Source organism: Plectropomus leopardus, chromosome 8, assembly GCF_008729295.1.
Source record: "Plectropomus leopardus isolate mb chromosome 8, YSFRI_Pleo_2.0, whole genome shotgun sequence".
NCBI classification, from domain to species: Eukaryota; Metazoa; Chordata; class Actinopteri; order Perciformes; family Serranidae; genus Plectropomus; species Plectropomus leopardus.
Window position 1 is genome coordinate 14,316,682 of NC_056470.1, and position 19,072 is coordinate 14,335,753.

Here is a 19,072-nt window from a genome sequence, read left to right on the forward strand (position 1 = left end):
TCGTCTTGAAAAAAACATTAGACAAGTCAGGTTTGTGGATATGTGGCATACAAAGATATCTGCTCAATAATTCTGTCATCTTATTGACATTTTGTGCATTATTCATGGTCAGCGGTTTAAACTAATGATGATGGAAAAGCTCGAGAATATAATATATTTTGAGTGAGCTCAAATTTACAAAACTTGTATCTCTTCTCAAATGCTGAGATATTACCTCTGGGCTCTACAGGACATGCCTGCAATTGCCCTGCCATTGCTTTTCAAAGTGTAAATAATCTTGAAGCTTCACAGATCTTACAGCGTTGTTGAATAATGCATGCTTGAAATTACAGTTGCTCTGATAGCTGCCTCTGTTGTATCAGGGCATCCTCTCTCTCTCTCTCTCTATCTCTCTCTCTCTCTCCGATTGATCGCAGCCCATAATTCCCTCTGTCTAAAAAGTGGGATGTCAAAGAGAGGACTCCGATAAGAGATTTCTGCTTTGTCACCCTTTGAAAAAGGTCCCTCTATCTGTGGTCGCACTGCAAGCGGAAATTGCACACTCCACCAATCCCACAGTGTAAGGTTTAGAAATAATGCCTTCGGAAAAGCCTGAAATAACCACTCAGAATAAATACATACTGTTGCTGTAGGGCATTTCCTCTCTATTTAACCAACCAGTTTGTGGTGTTAACTATAGATTGATCAACCAGAGGTAAGTTCCACAACTTCCTGCATGTTTTAGCCCATAAACAAACCTATAATTCTCCTCTGAGGGCCGATGATGAGCATTTTACATGAGATGTAAAAGTGAGAGTGAGAGATAGGGATGCAAAATAGTGATTTTTTTTCAGCCAATACCAACAACCAATAGTTACCTGCTTCTCATGGCTGAATAAGATAACTGATAATGTCACATTTTTGTATTTTCAAAAGAAGTTCATAAACTGGGTGTATGAGCTCCGTGCCGGGGACAGCTGGAGAGAGCTGGCCTCACAGTGACAGGGCTAACAGTAGCACCACACCGTTAGCGCTACCTAAAGGAAAATTAGATATTATTATAATTTCATTATCGGGATAATACATAATAATAATAATAATTTCCTATTATCAGATGATACTTTATCAGCCCCGACATATTTCATGCATTCCTACTGGGAGGTTCACAGCCAATTTTAGTTGTACTCCATAATTTATCGTAAAAAGAATAACTAAAAAATATCACATTATTGCTCAAAACAAGACATTTCTATGAAGTAGTATTGATTCCTCTGTGACTTTTTTTCACTTTCATTTCTCATTTACACTTCAAAAGTAAAATAGATACAATTACTTTGGCTGACTGATAATGACATGTTTTTGTAACATCATATTTATAATTAATTATTTTCAAAGCTTAAATAGTCCCTCTCTTTGATATTAGCAAACAAATATTTCCATCAAATCTGCAGTAACATCATCCACCTAATATTTAGAAAGCAGCTTTATATATTTAATAAAATAATGACATTCATAGAGTCAGTTTGTTTTCAGATGTAGACCAGACTTAAAACTTCACTTTAAAGCTAAAATCATTTGGATTTTCCTCAAATCAAATGCCTTTTTGATATTATAATTGTTCTGCCTTTTTCCAAGCAATGTATTGTCACAAAGGTTAGCACTGCCAGCAATATGAATCTCCAAAATGAGACAATTAGAATATTTTTTAATCGCTGATATTTTTTTTAAATCCCGCTGAGAGCAATGAAACAAGATTGAGAGAAAGAAACTCCTCAACAAACTAACCAACTCCTTTCCCTGTGGTCTGCTGTTGTGTGAAAAACTACACTGAATAATGGGCCAATTATTCACTGTATAATTTTGAAACATTTTTCTTTGGGAAAATCACATTTGTTATTTTACTGCTAAAATAATTTGTTGACACTCTGTGTGCAGTACGACATGATGCCCCTGTGACCAAAGTAGTGATGAAGATTTGCAATTGTGTTGAAAGGCTCTGGAAAGTTTTCCCTGTTCTCTGCAGAACAGAAACCAGAGCACCACAGCACAGACAACAAATTTCTCTGTGATAGTGCTGTGGTTTTATGACCTGCTGTGTTGTTTTCTGATTATACTCCACTCAGTGGCATGGATGCTTTCCAAGAACTGTATATACCGCTGAGCTACCTACTGTCTAGGGAGAGAGAAACACATGGTCCTTCAATAAAAGATAATAGAAATGACAATAAGATTTACCATCTTCATTCATCTTCTTCATTACCATCTTCAAGATACTGGGAATAAGCCAACCCACAAGACTCACTAGCCCACCAGGTCTAGTGGAATACTGGTTATGTAAGGCAGCTGGGTAATTCATTACATTTAATAGGATGCTCTCTGCAGTTGTGCATCAAGGCTACTACTTATACCATCGTTGATAAGAGTTATAAAATCTACTCCTTATGAGTTCCTCTGTGAATCTTCTACGGCTAAATCTCCGAAGAACTCCCCCTGTATAACAAATATTCCTGTTGTACAATAAATCAAGTATACTGCATGCTTACACAATAAAACAAAAGCCTGTACTTCCATATATTTTGCAAACAGAGCTTATTTCTCTGTCTCGGTGTGCGGTGCCAGAGAGCAATGCCACCGCAGCCGCCTTTCTTGTTTCCTACAGCACTCAGCAGCAGACAGGAGAAAATTGGTCTCTGAGGACAAAAGCAGCATTAATGTACTGTAACTAAAAAAAGGTGCAGAGTACAGAGAAGTTTCTTTCCAAAGACATGACCCTGTCGAGGTGCTAGTGGCAGGCTGACACATAAATGCCAAGCAAATGCCTTCTCCCGGTGCTCTGAATGTTGTCTGAACACACTCGCTCCATCCAGGAATCATTACAAATTAATAATTACACCAGTGAGGTGTGAGAGTAGGGCTCTTTACTGGAGCAAGAAGAACTCAGGGGGCGAGAGGTCAATGATACTCTGCACTACCTCGGGATTTTTCCTTCATGTCCTGGTAAGGTCTTGTTGGTTTAGCAGCATGGGGCATTTATGTGTAGCCAGTCCAGAGCCACCAAACATTGCTTGCACAAGTCTTTTTACGTGCTCATCATTCTTCTGGGGCCTTTTTTCGCTATGCGCCAGAGGAATAAAGAGGGAGGAGGAAATAACTGACTGAAAATAGCTGTTTCGGGCGCGCAAAACATGTCCATCCACATACAGAAAATGACATATAGAAAAGACAGAATTTTACACTCCGCCTTCTATAGAGCAGAATTAGGCTCCATCACAGCTGAATAAGTATGATGGGAAAGGACAGTGAGAGGCTTTCTAGTAATCATGCATGTCAGGGGAGATTTCTCTCAGGCAGAAAATGTGGAGTTAAGAAGAAGGGTGAAGTACAAATAAACGAGGTAGGCAGGACTTGATGGATTCCAGAGGAGGATGACTGACCACTAATTGAGGAAGAGGTGCCCCTGCTGTGTATCACTGCATGTCGCCAAGACAATGGAGGGCAAATTAGGTGTCTTGCAGTCACACAGGAGATATATGGTGTGATGGAGTATAATGGAGGCAAATGAAATGAGGTGATTTAGACTAAAAGATGCAAAGGACACAGCTCCTTAGGGAAGCTCGCAGCCACTGGGGTGTGAAAAGTTATAAGAACTTGGGTATTATGAGCCCAGAAAAAAAGTCAAACACTGTGTCCTGAACTTCTTATCATGGACAGCAGAGATGTCAAATCCAACGTTACAGGTAAAGTCAGCATGGATGCCAGCTCCATCCAATTCGTGCCATGTCTACAGTGCTGTGTGAGTCATGAATGTGTCACTGAATGTGTATGTGTGTGTTTGCATGTGAGTGCAGTGCATATTAAAGTCAAGTTAAGTTTATTTGTGTCGCCCTAAAATGTCTCAGTGGGCTTTACGAGTTCAAACAGTGTAAGATCCCGTCCTGTACGAGAACAACTCGACAAAAACACACAGAGAGAAAATAAAACTTGCCACAAGGGGAAAAAAAAGGATTTCAGACAGAAACAACCCCTTTGCACAGCTAAGGTAGAAATATGTGTTTAAATGTTATACTGTAAAAAAAACGAACAGATATTTAAGATATTTAGGAGAAAAACAAAGCACAGTGCTATAATAATCCAACAATTGGATGATATTAGTTCAAATACCATATCAGTAAAGGGAAAAACAAAAAAAAATACAAAAAGTACATAGAATTCAGTCCAAGAAATGACTCCATTGTCTTTTATCTGTGCCTTATAAAACCTTACAGAGCTTTGGTTGAAGGTTTGGTTAGATTTAGGCACAAAAATGACATGAAACCACTGCACCACCAAAACTCTATGTCTAAACCAACAATAAATTCCAAGTCTAGAGACGCACTTTGCAGCCTGAGCTTACAACTGATGATACGATCCAATCTGATACAATACGATAACCCTTTATTAGTCCCACAGTGAGGAAATTCTCAATGTAATCAAATGTCATAAAATATAAATATACAATCACCTTCCTGTGTATTGCCTCATAAGGAATAACCAGAAAAGAGGACAAAATTAAAAAATTAACAACTAAAACCACAGCGGGCACAATAGGCAATATTGGGCTACAGAAATGAAATAGCCAGACACATCTTATAGAATCAAAAGCAGAATGAAACTCCATCAAAGCACACAACACAGACATATACATCAACTTCACAGTGACTGCCGCCATAATCCCACACACATAAGGAAAAAAGCAATTGCGATTTTTAAACACTGCATAGAGCACATGCACAAAACTTGATTGCTGATGTCCTGCACAGTTTAGTTACAATTAACAATTTGTTTTTGTACTCACCTGCCTGAACATCATTTTTCAGTCTGGCGTGGTTTTCCCCTGAAAAAGATGTAATAATTATCACAAGACTGCAAGTGATGTTTCCTCAGCAAGAACTTTACCCCAATCTTTTTTTTTCAAAAAACCAATTAATAAAAAAGTACAACCACAGGAAACATGTCTTTTTGGAGAAAATGCACGCCTATTTTTTACGTCACAACAGCCAAAGTATTTACCTGAGATATGATTCCCACTTTCTGAAATACCTTAAGCTCAATAAACTCTCACAAAAGTAACTTTAGCGCACCCATGATAAAGTATTATACAGATACATACACTACAACATGTGTACATATATCAGGTTTGCAGCAATATTCTGGTTTCAAAGTATACTGTGGTACAAATATTGACAGTTAGCATACTTTGTGCATTTGGTTATCTACAATATGCGATAAAATATGCGACTTGATGGACATTTTATGCAGACTTTAATTGTTTTTTTTAATGGTTTCTATATTTAATTATAATAATACAACGTTCGTTTAACTAAAACATACCTTTGTTTTCATTCCTTGGAGGGTCGCTGAAAGTGATGATAATAATAATAATTCTGTAATACCGTGACACCAAAGATATTTTTCTAGACGGTTATTGTTCTGTGTCAGTCTCGTTTTCCTGTTTGTGAGTTTTGTTTACACACAGTGTTAGTGACATCAGCTCCATGCTACAAAACTCGCACACAAGTTTTACCAGACCTGCAGAAATTCAACTCTAATTCCCACAAAATGTCACACTTAACGCTTAAAAACTCTTGACGTGTTGACGAGTTTTTACAATCATGCTAACTCTGTTTTAAAACGACAACATACCTGAAAAGGGGGGAACAATAATCACGAGGGAGTCATATTTCCTACGCCACAACTTTAAAGTACCGCGCGCACTTCCTTAGGTGTGTGTGGAGACAGAAGCAATCGATCTCAGCATCTTAGATTAAGACCACCTTGCAGAGCACAGATAACACTTTTTTACATCCTAAATGAAACAATGCGGTATAAAGTAATTTAAACATGTTTTATTGAATTTTAACCATGTGATCATTTTACCAAATTATATGATTCCGGTCAATCCTCATGAACTGTTTTTTTTTTTTTTTTTTTTAACCTTATTACAGATTTTGACATTACAAATCATGAACAGCCAAGGCTTTTTGTCTATGAGTGTATTGTCACTTAACACGTCACATGAGCGCCATTAAGCAAGAACAAGCTTAGTGCATCACTTTTTAGTTTCCCCTGGAGGCAGCTTTATTTGTGTAAGCGTGTGTTTTCTGTATTTGCAGCATAGGCAGTGAGCATGGTTTTTGGGGAGGAAGCACAGGACATGTTCCACAAAATATTTAGAACCCCCACCCCCTATTAAAAATATGAAAGTTGCTAGAACTGCGAGAACACGACTTACAGATGCAATAGCGGTGGCAGTATGCAAAAATCTCAAAAGCAATTGCCTAGTAAATAAACCTGAGCTTATTTTGAGTGTAATTCATTTTACAACAAAAAAAGACACAAAAATGCACAATAAACAGATGAATGAACAGAGATGAATTCAACTAAAAGCATTGTTTTACTATTATTTTATTAATTTATTTATTTTCAAATTTTCTATAGCCATCACCATAATATCATTATGGTGAACTTTTTTCCCCACAATAATTGTGTGATGAAAACCTGATTTTGTACCAGACATTGGTGAAACCTGCCATAAAAACAGATAGAAGATGAAGCAGCTATATGTTTTTTCTTTCTTTTTGTTTTTCCTTTTTTTTTCTTTAACTCATATTTTACCAGGTAAGTCCCATGGAAATCCATTTTCTCTTGTTCAAGGGACATATAACAAGTAGCATGTATAAATATTAAAACACCTACACACAACGACAAGTTTCAACCAATTCATTGACCTTTGTACCTATGAGAGCTTTACATTCAGGCTATGCATGTATTGATGAAGCAGAAAGCACCATTACATTTCCACCAAAATTTGATGCAGTTAAGGCACTAATTGGTACGTGAAAATTCACGAGGAAAAAAAAACCCTTCCCCTTTGCTTTGTAGTGTGTATCTGAACATGGTTGTGTTCTCTCAATCTGTAGCTGTGTGTTGTCAAATTGGTGAAGATGTTTTCTTAATTTGCGGTATGTTGAGTTCTCAGGGCCACCATAAAAATACTCATAAAACCTGTGGTTGGAAACACACTTACTGTATAAAGCACTTCCAATCAGAGAGAAGAGAAGCAGAGAATCCTGGGAGTAGAGTAGACACAAATGGTCTGTGGTGTAATATTAAAAGTTTTTGCTAATTAGTTAATTACAGGCAGTTACTTACTCACACAACATACTGACTTTAATTATATACACAACCTATAATTATAAGAGAACATTTTGACATCTGCCTTGTATCACCCTGTTCCCAAAGTGCTCTGCTGAACAATAAATCCTCTCTGAATCATTAGAGACATCAGATGCTGTCTCTGCTCTGACTCCCAAATAACTTTTGCTGGTTGCTGCCATTTATCTGAGAGTTCATTTAGTTTGCTCCCAAATGTTACAAACTATTGTCCACATGTAGCAGAAGCTCAGCGGCATTTTACAGAGAAATCAAGTTTGTCCATGCCGTGGTACTGCAACAAAACATTGTTCACTGCATTAACTATCAGCCAAAGCTTTTAACAGATAAAAGTATTTGAACTGTGCCTTCAGGGGACGACATGATTATAATAAAGATAGTAATAAAGAAAGACAGTGAGAGACAGAAAACCCCACTAAAAACATAATACCCATCTGTGCTTATTGCTCCTGTGTGTGTGAGTGTGTGTGTGCGTGTGTGTGAATGCTTAACAGTAATAGTACAGAGCATGCAGAGGGATCAAGTATTGTCATGGTGTAGAGGAGGACAAAGCCATTACAGTAATCAGTCTGCGTTGAGTAGAATTGAAAGAACCAAATATGGAGGCTTTCATGTTAGTGTTCCACCAGGATTTAAGAGTCGATTGTGTGATTATCTCTGGCCAAATGATGCCTTTTGCACATCTAGTTGCCATTTTCATCCATTATGCTTTCTGGCCTGTTCACAACAAATCATGATGTAAAAAGGACAACAAAATTGGGGGAAAATATCAAAACCTCACAAAAGCACATTGGGTATTACCCATGACTGTAAGATTTCTACTTTGCGAAAAGCCAAAGATGGACAGCTTAGGGAGGAATAAGTAAACAAACCCAATGACAGGTATCGGATAAGAAACATTAAGATATGGTGTCCCTGGTGAGAGCGGTCCAACTCAGACTCTCATAATTCAGATCTCAGATTGTGATGACTGCGGGCAACTTTCATGTCTGGTTCTAAAAAACAGAATTTGTGGCAGCAGTGCAGTCGCTCCAATATAACATCAGGGAGTTCAGCACAAGGACAGTGAGGTGTTGAAACATAATTATTCATAATGTTAACCAAATCAGAACTCAAAAACACATTATCAGTGTGTGTTTGAAAGGAGAGATAAATGGAGCCACAAGAGAATGTGGCTGTGATATCAGAATTAAAGCTTTTTCTGATGATTTTTTCATGGCAAAATATTACCTTCTAATTTTTTTGTTCAAGTTGACTTCTTCAGGGTCTATCAAAGTATTTAGTTTAACTTATGACATCGGTTATGGGTCTATAATTCCAATGGTGGATCGTACCCAAATATCTCGGACTGTAGTGCTTGGCAGTGATGTATTTACTTTTACAGCCCTTTACCAGTGGGAAAATACCCCACTAACATTTGGCTTTTGTATTTGAAGGCTCATTGTGTATGAATGGGGAATATATATGGGCAAGACAGGAATATAATTTTTTTTAGTGCTACAGTAGCCCAGACTCCCAAACCAAACACTGGCTCTAGATAGGGCCATTTGCTTTTTCACATTTTTGCATTAGCCACCATGTTATCAGCTGCTCTACAATGAGAGTGTAGGAAAAAAACACTGATTTTTTTCATGTGGAACCGTTTAATCAGTGTTTTTTCTTCCATATAATAACTGGGTCCATTTGTTTTGGAGGAGAAGAGACCTCTGCGGATAATGTGGCTCCTGGTAAAAACCTTCTGAACAATTAACACTGAAGGAATTCTAACTGGAAGCTCATGCTTGGCACATGGGGCAAGTTTAAACTTTTTGCCATCTTCAATCCTCCCCACTAGATGCCTCTAAATCCCCCTAAATCTTATACACTGTTACTTCAATGCAAAAGGTTAGAATGGGCAATTATTCCCAGGACAAATGATTCCTCAGTAGATACTGGTAGTTATCAGCTCCAGCACCAATCAGCAGTGATGGAAACATGATACCCAGTTTGATGCACTAATTTCTCCCTTTTTCTGGTGCAAAGCGATGATGCCACCACTAAATACTTTGTCCAGGCAGAACTCAAATATCATTCCAAATTCGTCTGCACCTACTTTGAAAGAGAGACTGAATAAGTAACAGATGTAAAAAAAAAAAAAAAAAAGAAGTAACCACTGTAACATTTTCACTGGCCTCCATGCTGCTTTCTACTAACCTGCGTTTCACCGTATTTTTGACGCTTAAGTTGGTACACACGCAAAAGAAAAAAAACAGAAATTCATGCTCGTCTACTGCAAAGCTGTGTATATGGCTCTGGTTTACTGGCAATTGGAGAGGAGTTTTAATGCATTAAAAAACCCTGCATATTCTCATTACTTTCTCATTGTGGTGAAAAAAGAATACTAGCCATGCTAGAAATTGGTGGCTCTAGGGCTGGTAAATTTAGTACAGATATCCATGATACCGAGAGGATGGAACTCTCTGACTTTGGTTCTCTCCTGATTTGGCCATGATCAGCTCACAGAGCACACAATAGAAGATCAACAAGTTATTTAGCACGACGAACATGACACACTGGCTTAGCACTTCAAAATGCATGACATCAATGTTTTGTGCATCTTTGGTGGAATTACAATGAGTCACACTATGAAACATGTTCACACATATGTTTACATGAACTTGTTACATTTGTGTGGAGTGCAAAGCACATCTCATGTAAGCAGGCATGAATTTTCACAGCTACAAGCCGCATTTAGCTTCTGAGAGAGCGACCATGAACCACTAAACCTACACTAACAGATACATGGCAAGTGAACCGATGTCACATACTACACAGAGTCTGTTAGACACACACAGATGAACATGACTCAGAAACTGGCTCTTTGTGTGTGTATGTGCATGTGTGTATAGCAGGTGGCATCTGAATCCACACTTGACATGTCCCCAGTTGGAGCTACCAGTATTAATGAAGCTCAGCTGTATCTATGTTTTGGACACAGAGGCGGGTGGTTACACCTGTCTTTCCAATGCGGCTTTTATCATTCAATCTGTGCTCATTAGCCTGATTACTGCTGCAACCAGGGAGGAACAACCAAGAAAGCATTTAAAATTTGATGGATGTTCAGATGAGTGTGTCTGGGGTTGGATCGGCGTAGGATGGCAAACTGATGTGATTGAAATGAAAATGTAACAAAACTTGCTCCGTCATTATAGCTACATCTGAAAAACCACATCTGACAAACAACTGTCATTGCCTCCATCAAAATAATTATCGTAATAAATCACAACTCTGCAGCTTCTCCTGAGAAATGCTAATGTCCTCCAGAATGATACTTTATCATACTTTATTTACTTTTTCAAGTGGGTTATTGCACCAAAGGGGTCCACTCTGACCCACTTACATCTCTGCATGATAATTTTTCATTTTAAACCTTAAGTCGAGTAAGCTTTCTTGGTTTATTTTGAAACATTTAAAGTCTTCCATGTTGCTGGGCTATTTGGTGGTCCAGTTCTGTGTTAAATTATTTGACATGTACACCAGGATCAAAAGCCCTAATGCATCTTATGCGGCCCTGTGTGTTATGCAAATGAAGGTGTTTTAATGAAGGCACGATGAATAATTCAGAAGTGGTGTTCCACGAGAAACGCACCGCAGGAACAAATTCATAGAAAAAAAAGAATTGCTTTGGAAAAATAAAAATTGACGTTGAAGTATCTCGCCCTTCTGTTTGATATCCAGGCCGCCTCATCACTTGCTTATTAACAAATGTCCGCAAACTGAAAAAAACCCCCATTTGATTATTTTGTAAAGCACAGGAGATGCACTCCCTCCGTGTCCACTTCTCTCTTGCTGTCGCCGCCAGCCTTTTGTACTTTAATAAGACTAAAACTGAATATCAGGGCGAGGTTTCAAACTCAATTTGTCCTTTTTCGGAGGGGTTGTTTGTACAATACCAGAGAGTGATTACTGCCTACAAAGAGAAAGAAAAAAAGGAACACACACTGCTGCACTTTGTGTTCTGACATTTTTTAAAATAGACCAATTGAATTGTTATTAACGAGGATTTTGATGCACTAAAAATAACATTAAAAACATCACTGCGGGTGAGCAGGTGGAGTGTTCAAACATGAACAAATAAGAAAGTCATTTTTGATTATGCTCCTTCAGCTCTGTGCAAGTTAAGGATGCCATTTTTCACAAGGCTCTGTCGCAGAGACTTCGTGCTGACTTACGTATTGTGTGTGGATTGTGGTTTGTGCCAAGTTGTTGCTTTGACAGCCTCAGGCTAAGAAAGGAAGGTGAGAATTACTCACCACCCACACAGCACTTACAAGTCTCTTATCTAATCCTCCAGCAGTAGTCTTGATGAAATCCTTTGCTGGATCAAACTCAGGACGTGGTGACCTAAAAGAGGCCAGACTGCATTCCTTAATGATACGCACACCTGAGTTGTTTTAAATCACCATTCATCAAGCTCTATTTTTGTGATGTGAAGTGTTGTCATTATCTTAATGACTACATAGCAGTGTGAGTAACAATTTCACCATCTCTACTTGCTGCCATTTACTTGCAGGAAGACACTTCCCTTATAAGAATAATGACTGTTTTTTAAATTGTTGATTTACCATTTGAGTATCAATAAAATAATACATGCTGCAGTGCATGCTCAAGTTTGTGTTAACCACAGACTATATTTCAGACCAAAAACCAATTACAAAAAACTCATTGACTTTGAGAAGTTGGAACTAGGAGTGCTAAAATGCTAACTCATTTCAAGATTTTAGGACTCATTCCTGCACTACTTTTTACTTTCACATGTTACAAAAAGTCTTTGTTATTTTTTGTTTAAAAATATGGATCACCCTTTATGTAATTCTCACAATAATAGTAAACACTTATTTTGTACCGTCAAAAAACATCAACTGACCTCAAAATCACTAAAAGATTAGCAAGACTTGTACCATTCTAGAAAAGATTTGAATCGGGGTGGCTTCTCATGCCGGGCTCTACGCTACAGTAATGTAATGCAGACACAATACAACTGAATGTCCCGGTGTCCACTTTGTCCTGTGCAGATGTCTCCAAAGCGCCCCCCTGGTCTCTGACACAGCCAGGCTGACTTTGTAATCATATTACCGATGCATGTCTCATTAGTTTCTGCCATGGCTGAGTGTCCCTGCCTCATCCTGCTCTACTCATTCCCTCTCTCTCTTTAACACACACACACACACACATCCACTCAATTGCTGGCTGGCATTTGAGAGTGTCTGGGCTTGCATCTAAAGCAGTTTACCAGGGAAATAATAGCCCTCTAAAAGGATTCTCTGTATGCAGAATCATCCCATTCCATTTGCATTCTAGTGAGACAAATTAAATTTTAGCAGAAGGTGAGTGTAGCACCATGTTGAGACGACAAAAGAATGAGCAGAAGCGGGAGGAGGTTGCTTGAGACCTAAATTAGATGGGAGTTTTTCGGGTGTTACTGTGGACTAGGAGAATTTTTAATTCAGATACTGATGCATGTAAAGTGGAATCTATAAAAGTTACAGGTTAGAGAGATTTAGAGAAAGAGATAAAATGCATTTTAGACTGTTCTAATATCAGCCTCATGTCTAGATGTTGATGTCTCGCTCGACGGTTGTCTTTTTTTCTCGATCGTCTGCTGTGGCACTCAATAAAAAGGTAGGCCCGAGCATTCATCCCACATCCACTTCAAAATATGCAGACAAAGAGTGAAGGCCATTGGACGAATATGCAAGATAAAAACACTGTCATTCTGCTTGAAAGTCAAGGTCATGAGCCTTGAGCTGCTTTTCTTCATCTCTGCTCTTGCTGAAGCAGGTTTCAATAAAGAGCCTGCAGTCAAATAACCTTCAATATGCAACCCCTGTTTTCTCCACCCACCCTTAACCCCTCTCTCTGCTAAAGTGCTCAAAGCTCGTCCTTGAGACTGTTTGCGTGATGCTCTCAATAGGCACGACTGACTGTTTGTCCCTTTAAGAAAGCGGGAGCTGTGACATTGGTTTAACTCTTGGTGGAGATTCCTCTGCAAATGCTTTAGCTGCATTCCTTCAAAAGCCGCCAGTGAGAGCGAGGTCTTCCATAGGAGCATCTCCGGAAATACCTGTCACAGTTCCCCTCTCAGTGAACCCAGCGGCGTTCAATATTGATGAGATTTTCATGGCCATTGAGCTACCTTCTTCTTGTGTGGTTACAGGGTAAACTAGCACCCTGAGAAAATGTAAATCCCCCCTGCATGCTACGGTTTTTGCACAGTATCCTGTCCTTGCATTCGGTTCATGCAACACTAAGTTGTTACAGCCCATGGTTACTGGGCTGATCTCACAGCATGTGTCAGTATGCTATCGATTTCCTCCCACCCGGCAATTTCCAGGGTACTTAGCCTAAATATCAGCTCCGATCAAATTGACTGAAAGGGAGTGATCCGCTCTGAGTCGGGATCTGTGAGTTTGTGTGCGAGCCGAGTAGCGATAACGTGAGCAAAACACCACAGCAACAAACAAGGCTGTTCCATCTAACATGGATTCAGGTGATGTAAACGTCCTGACCTTTTCTGGCTCCAAAATGGGGCTATTATCATTTTTTCTAAAAGGGTCACCAGCATGTCCGCAAAATCGATTTAGCAAAAAAGCTGCTTGTGTGACACTCAGAAGGGGGGGTTGACTGGAGTAATCTTATGTTGTTGTTTAGAGGTTTTAACGTTCCACGGAGAAAGCAATTTTAAAACGGATGAGGGCGTAATCCCCAACAATACAGGGATTATCTCTTTAAATGACCTTTATCTTGCCATGAGGCTTGGAGTGCTTTTCAACTCCACTATCCAAAGTCTGGTTTGATTACGGTTTCAATTCCTATTTATAAGCAGCCGGCTATAGTCAGCCTATACAGCTGCAAGAGGGCTGAGTTTTAAAAATGGAAGATAAGGGCCTCCAAGGTATTTTAGAGATAAGTGAAAAGTCCGGTGACAGAAGTGAGAGGATTTGAACAAAGCTGAAATAAAATAAAATAAGCATCGTTTTCTCATAATGGTTTGTCCTTTAAGAAATGCTCAGACTGTGACTGAGGGTGTGTGTAGGCATCTTCCTGCCTTTGAATGCATGATCAATTTAAATGTTGTGTTTCAGTCACAGTTGTTTGTTTTGGAGTTTCGGGACAAACAAATATGGTAAGTAAGGGGAAAAAACTTCCCTCTGAACCTCTGAGCTTTATTATTGAAAGGCTCAAAAAATAATGGAGTGAATTAGAGGGGCTGTTTTAGAGGCTCCCACCGAATGATGGATGAGTCGATCATCTCCCATCTTTGTTAGTTGGGATTTCTGCCTCATCAAAGGTGCTATATTTTCCCCTCAGAAATTGAAGGGGAGAGTGAGCACTGCTTTGTTTCAGATAATTGGAGCCATGGGACCTGGCTCCAATTATCTGAACCAAGTAATGGGGAAGAGATTGACTACAATGTTGACTATATTTCATAGCTGAACTTTCTTCCACATGACCACTTTTGTTCTTTTTGGTTTGAAGCAAAAACTGTCTTTACTGTCGACTATCGTTTTCTCATGTTGTTTACTGTGTGGGAGGATTCTTGTCTTTAATATCTTCAAAGGAACTCATGCAACATGCAGTCTGGTGGTTCAAGTTTCTTGGGTTTGAATTTCTCAAGACCAAATGTCCTTTTACTTAAATATAAAAGTATAGCATACAGTATACTGTGATTTGTCAAAGTTACACATCTAAGTGGATCTCTTTGGTTTTCAGGAATCGTCTTTGTTTTTACAGAGGTCTAAGTGATGAATCTTAAACATAAAGAAAGAAGCCTCTAACCAATAAAACATTTAACACTTTGTAGCCAGCACTGCTGCTTTATTACATCTGTTTAAGTAAGATTGTTGAATTGGACAAATCTCAACTTTACTTGAGTTATATCCTTGATGAATATTTCATCAATATGCATTATGCATGTGAGGATTTACTGCATGTATTGCATAGATAACGGGAAAAATATTTTTCGGGATTTGAAATGTGACCTTTGAGAACATCTCGCTTAATTCAGCCATGTTTGTCTCATTCCGATATTTTGTGAGCAAAATTTGCTGTATAATTTGTAAATTGAATTTTTAATCTGCATCAGGGAAGGATTTCTTTTTTTGGTAATGTATTCACGTTTTATGTACAGTGGAAGGACATCTCAACTTGCAAGTGTGAACTTACTAAATAAGTGGGTGCTTCTTCAAATTACAGAGAAGAAGCAGCAAATAGAAACGGATGAATCATTGCGACAAGTTTAAATAAAAACTAGGAAGGAAGTACCCAACATTAATAATTTCCACATAATAAATAGCCCAGCTGCCTGATAATTTTAAAGGAACATAGAGTGATTCATTCTGTGATATCCAGCAGAATAAAGGCCCATGATTAAAAAAGTCCAAAACAAGTGGGAGTATGACAAATTGCTTTAGTTTCAAAACTTCCTCTTCATTACTGGGTCCCTAAGGTGAAAGCTCCCCAATTTAGAGTTTTGACAAGTTCCTTAAATAAATGCATTCATGGTTCCACTCCAGAGATAAATGCAGCAATACACTTATCACTTTAACCTTCTCACTAAACAACTTTTATATCCTTGCTGTAATTCCATGGTTGGGGGAACTTGATTCATGAATATCTTGTTTATGTTGTGGTCTTCTAACAGCATTACAAAATAGTTCAAAAACATGTCTGATATTATACTAAAGGTCATCAAGATCGAATATCATCAACATTTTGGTTATAAACAAATGATCAACTTTTACACATTTGCATGTTAACACACAAAAGGAAATATATTTGTTAAAATATAAGGTAATGGACAGGCCGTGGCGCCCCCAAAAGTGGGGCTGGGGGGGACCATGGCTCCATGGTTACAATTCCTGGCCTCCTCACCAGCCTCTTCCTGGTGAAAATAATTGTAGTCTGACATAACTGTCTTTTAGAGCTGTTGCACGCAAAAGTAGTGGCATCTTGTGTTACTGCTACCTAAGGCACCCATTGGTGGCTACCATGTCGAAATCTCTCCCTATACTGAGGAGGGGTTGAGTGTGTTTAGACTCACCGCCAGGACACCGCTCATGCTTCATAGCCACCAGCTCTCTTGGACCGGGCGAATCCGCTGAACACACCCATGGATGCCGCTCCGTCGGTCTTGTTGTCGCTCTTTTGGTTGTTGTTCAGTGTGAAGGTGTATACACATTAAGTGTTAGTTGTGGTGAGCATGCCAAAAGATCTGTCTTTCCTCTTCTGACCTGTCTTGCCTCCTACTTCTGCCTTGAGGCATGCATTGTGCTAGCTCCAGGGCTTATCACTCTCACACACCTCTCCAGGTGACACTGATGATGGCTAATGAGTCAACTGCACTGATCCAGAGTGTGACTCAATGCTGACCCTGCCTTCTAAACCACACCCACATATACAAGACACTAAAATACAGATAAAGCTATCATAACATCAGTGTTCTCATTCAAATCAAAGCAGTATTTTTTTAAGACAAATTACATGATATTGATTCCAATGTTTGATAAATAAATAAACAGACTTTAGATGCATACGCATTACTGCAATGTTTTTTTTACCCACTGTGCACAATATACTGCTATGTTGACATTTTCAGTGTTTTCAATATTGTATGAAATAATTGTTGATATTCTGCCTTTTGTGAATGAATCATTATTATACAAAGCTCAAGATTTTGGCTGATAGGTACAAAAAACACTTTATTATCATAATTAAAATCTTGAAAAACTCAAATGATACATATCATTCTCTTACAGTATGTACAAAGTATCATATGATTTGAATGTGTGTATGGTGGGTTTATTCTTTTCTCTCCGGTCCCTGGGCAACACTTCTGCACATTTGAGTCATTTTATTCCCCCATATTTGGCTATTCGAGCTATATTTAATGCCAGGATAGCTGAATTTAAAGAGTATCTTGAAAGGATTTGAAGTAGACCGTTTCAACTGGAGCCTAGCTTTATGCAGTGACTGGTCTGGGTCCACTGGGCTCGCTAACAGAGCCTCGGTGCCTGCGCCCGGAATATTCTCCGATAAATGAGCCGTCCTCATTGAATTCTCCTCCACCGTCGGCGTAGTCAACCAAGCTGTCTCTGCTGACGCTGTCCCCCAACATGTCATCGCCATTCCGGGAACACAAGCTACTGCCCTTCAGTGGCTTCTCTTCGCTGTCACTGCCATCAACAACAACAGAGAAGGATGGTCAGGGTCAGTGGTGCTGTGTGTATTTTCAGGAGTAACATTTAAGGTACTAAGAGGCTGACACACAAACACACTTACACGATGGGCCTCATGCAGGAAGCTGTATGCAAACAAATCCTCCTACTTTGTTGTTCATATTCATGATTTGCTCTTTTGTTAGTATCCATTGATTTTTGGGATTCGCCAATGGTTTATTATTTTTACTCTTCTTTTAGGTGAGAGAACATTTTCATGTGGTCAAGAGCATGCTGATCATATTAATACATCTTGTACAAACATCTTGTTTTCACGGTCCACAAATTGTTTGCAAAATGCAAGGACATATACATTTTAAATACGGGGTATATAAAAATGCATGAATTTCCAGCCCACTCTCTTTCACATAACGTCAAATAGCAATGCTTTCTCATGCCCCCCAGTGTGTGATTCTGATGTCCAAGGCAGCTTTGGGGTTCTTTATGAGTCTCACGGGGCTGGCTTTCAACTAACTCCAATGTAAGCCCGTCCACAGTGATAACTGACGGTGAGAGAAACTGACATAGTGAAAAGAGCGAGAAAGTCCATGTAGGGTGGAAGTGGAGGACTTGGATGGTTAAAAAACCCAAGATTTTCACCCATGAGGCCACAGTTCATATCCCGTTTGAAACCAAAAGTTAAATGTTATTTTAACGTAACATTACGTCACTTACCTACGTCCTATCAAACTAAAAGTCAATGCTGCTTTACCATACAGTTAAGCAAATTATGTACAGTCATCACACATGGACATCACTCACTTACATTAGATACTTCCGTAACAAAAGTGCTTACTTTAAACCAAAACATGATCTTTTATCTAAACCTTACCGAGTAGTTTTGTTGGCTGAACCACTAACCACTGTTTCACAACATTAACCTCATGTTCCAATGTGTTTCAGCTGTGCGTCAAATATGTGCTCGGGTATGTGACGCCAAGGGTCGAGACAAAGTATCATGATTTGATGACCTCGGGATGAAAATTGGTTTAAATACATATACTGAGATCTAGAGTAATATATATTTAAAAGTAATTAAGATGACTGAATCATTAAGTTCATGTTCATGTTGTTAATGACACGGATATCATCCTTAGATGCTTCAGTCCTCTGCAAGGTATATCAAATGTACTTTGTTTACTTCAGAGAACGTATGGATTTAGAAGCCTTTTTTTGGTAGCATCTTTAATGTTCTTGAATACATGCACAAGGCACAACATATGCCGTCATATAATGTTTATGCGACATTACTTATACTAATAATAATCAAGCAGCCATTCCCCTCCAGTTTACGTTCAAGTGGGATTCATCATTCAGCACATCAGTAAGAGCAGATTTGGATGGTTAGAAATGCTTGGTGCATCTGTATTTCTTACTCATTTCAGAAGATTAAGATTAAATATAAGAGATATTTGACAAAATGTCACCACATGAGGCCCAATATTACATATAGCCAAACCACACAAACACAGACACACCAGCTGACAGCTTGATTAGTACATAGAGACAACTACAGTACATGCTTGGCCACGCTAACACACACACACACACACACACACACACACACACACACACACACACACACACACTCCCAGTCACAAAGCGAGTTCTTATGGTTTCAATAC

General features: G+C 38.8%; 1 protein-coding gene across 8 annotated transcripts in view; it reads right to left on the reverse strand.

The window, feature by feature from the left end:
* Positions 1-16,904: 16,904 nt before the first annotated feature.
* LOC121947483 (neural cell adhesion molecule L1-like protein) overlaps positions 16,905-19,072 on the reverse strand; it is a 72,743-nt gene continuing 70,575 nt past the window's right edge. For 7 of the 8 annotated variants that reach the window (XM_042492560.1, XM_042492561.1, XM_042492563.1 and 4 more), the window contains one exon: positions 16,905-17,405. In XM_042492560.1, the coding sequence (XP_042348494.1) occupies positions 17,192-17,405 (214 nt within the window). In that variant the 3' untranslated portion in view covers positions 16,905-17,191. The remainder of the gene's footprint in view (positions 17,406-19,072) is intronic. The other variant, XM_042492558.1, reaches the window with a different exon arrangement.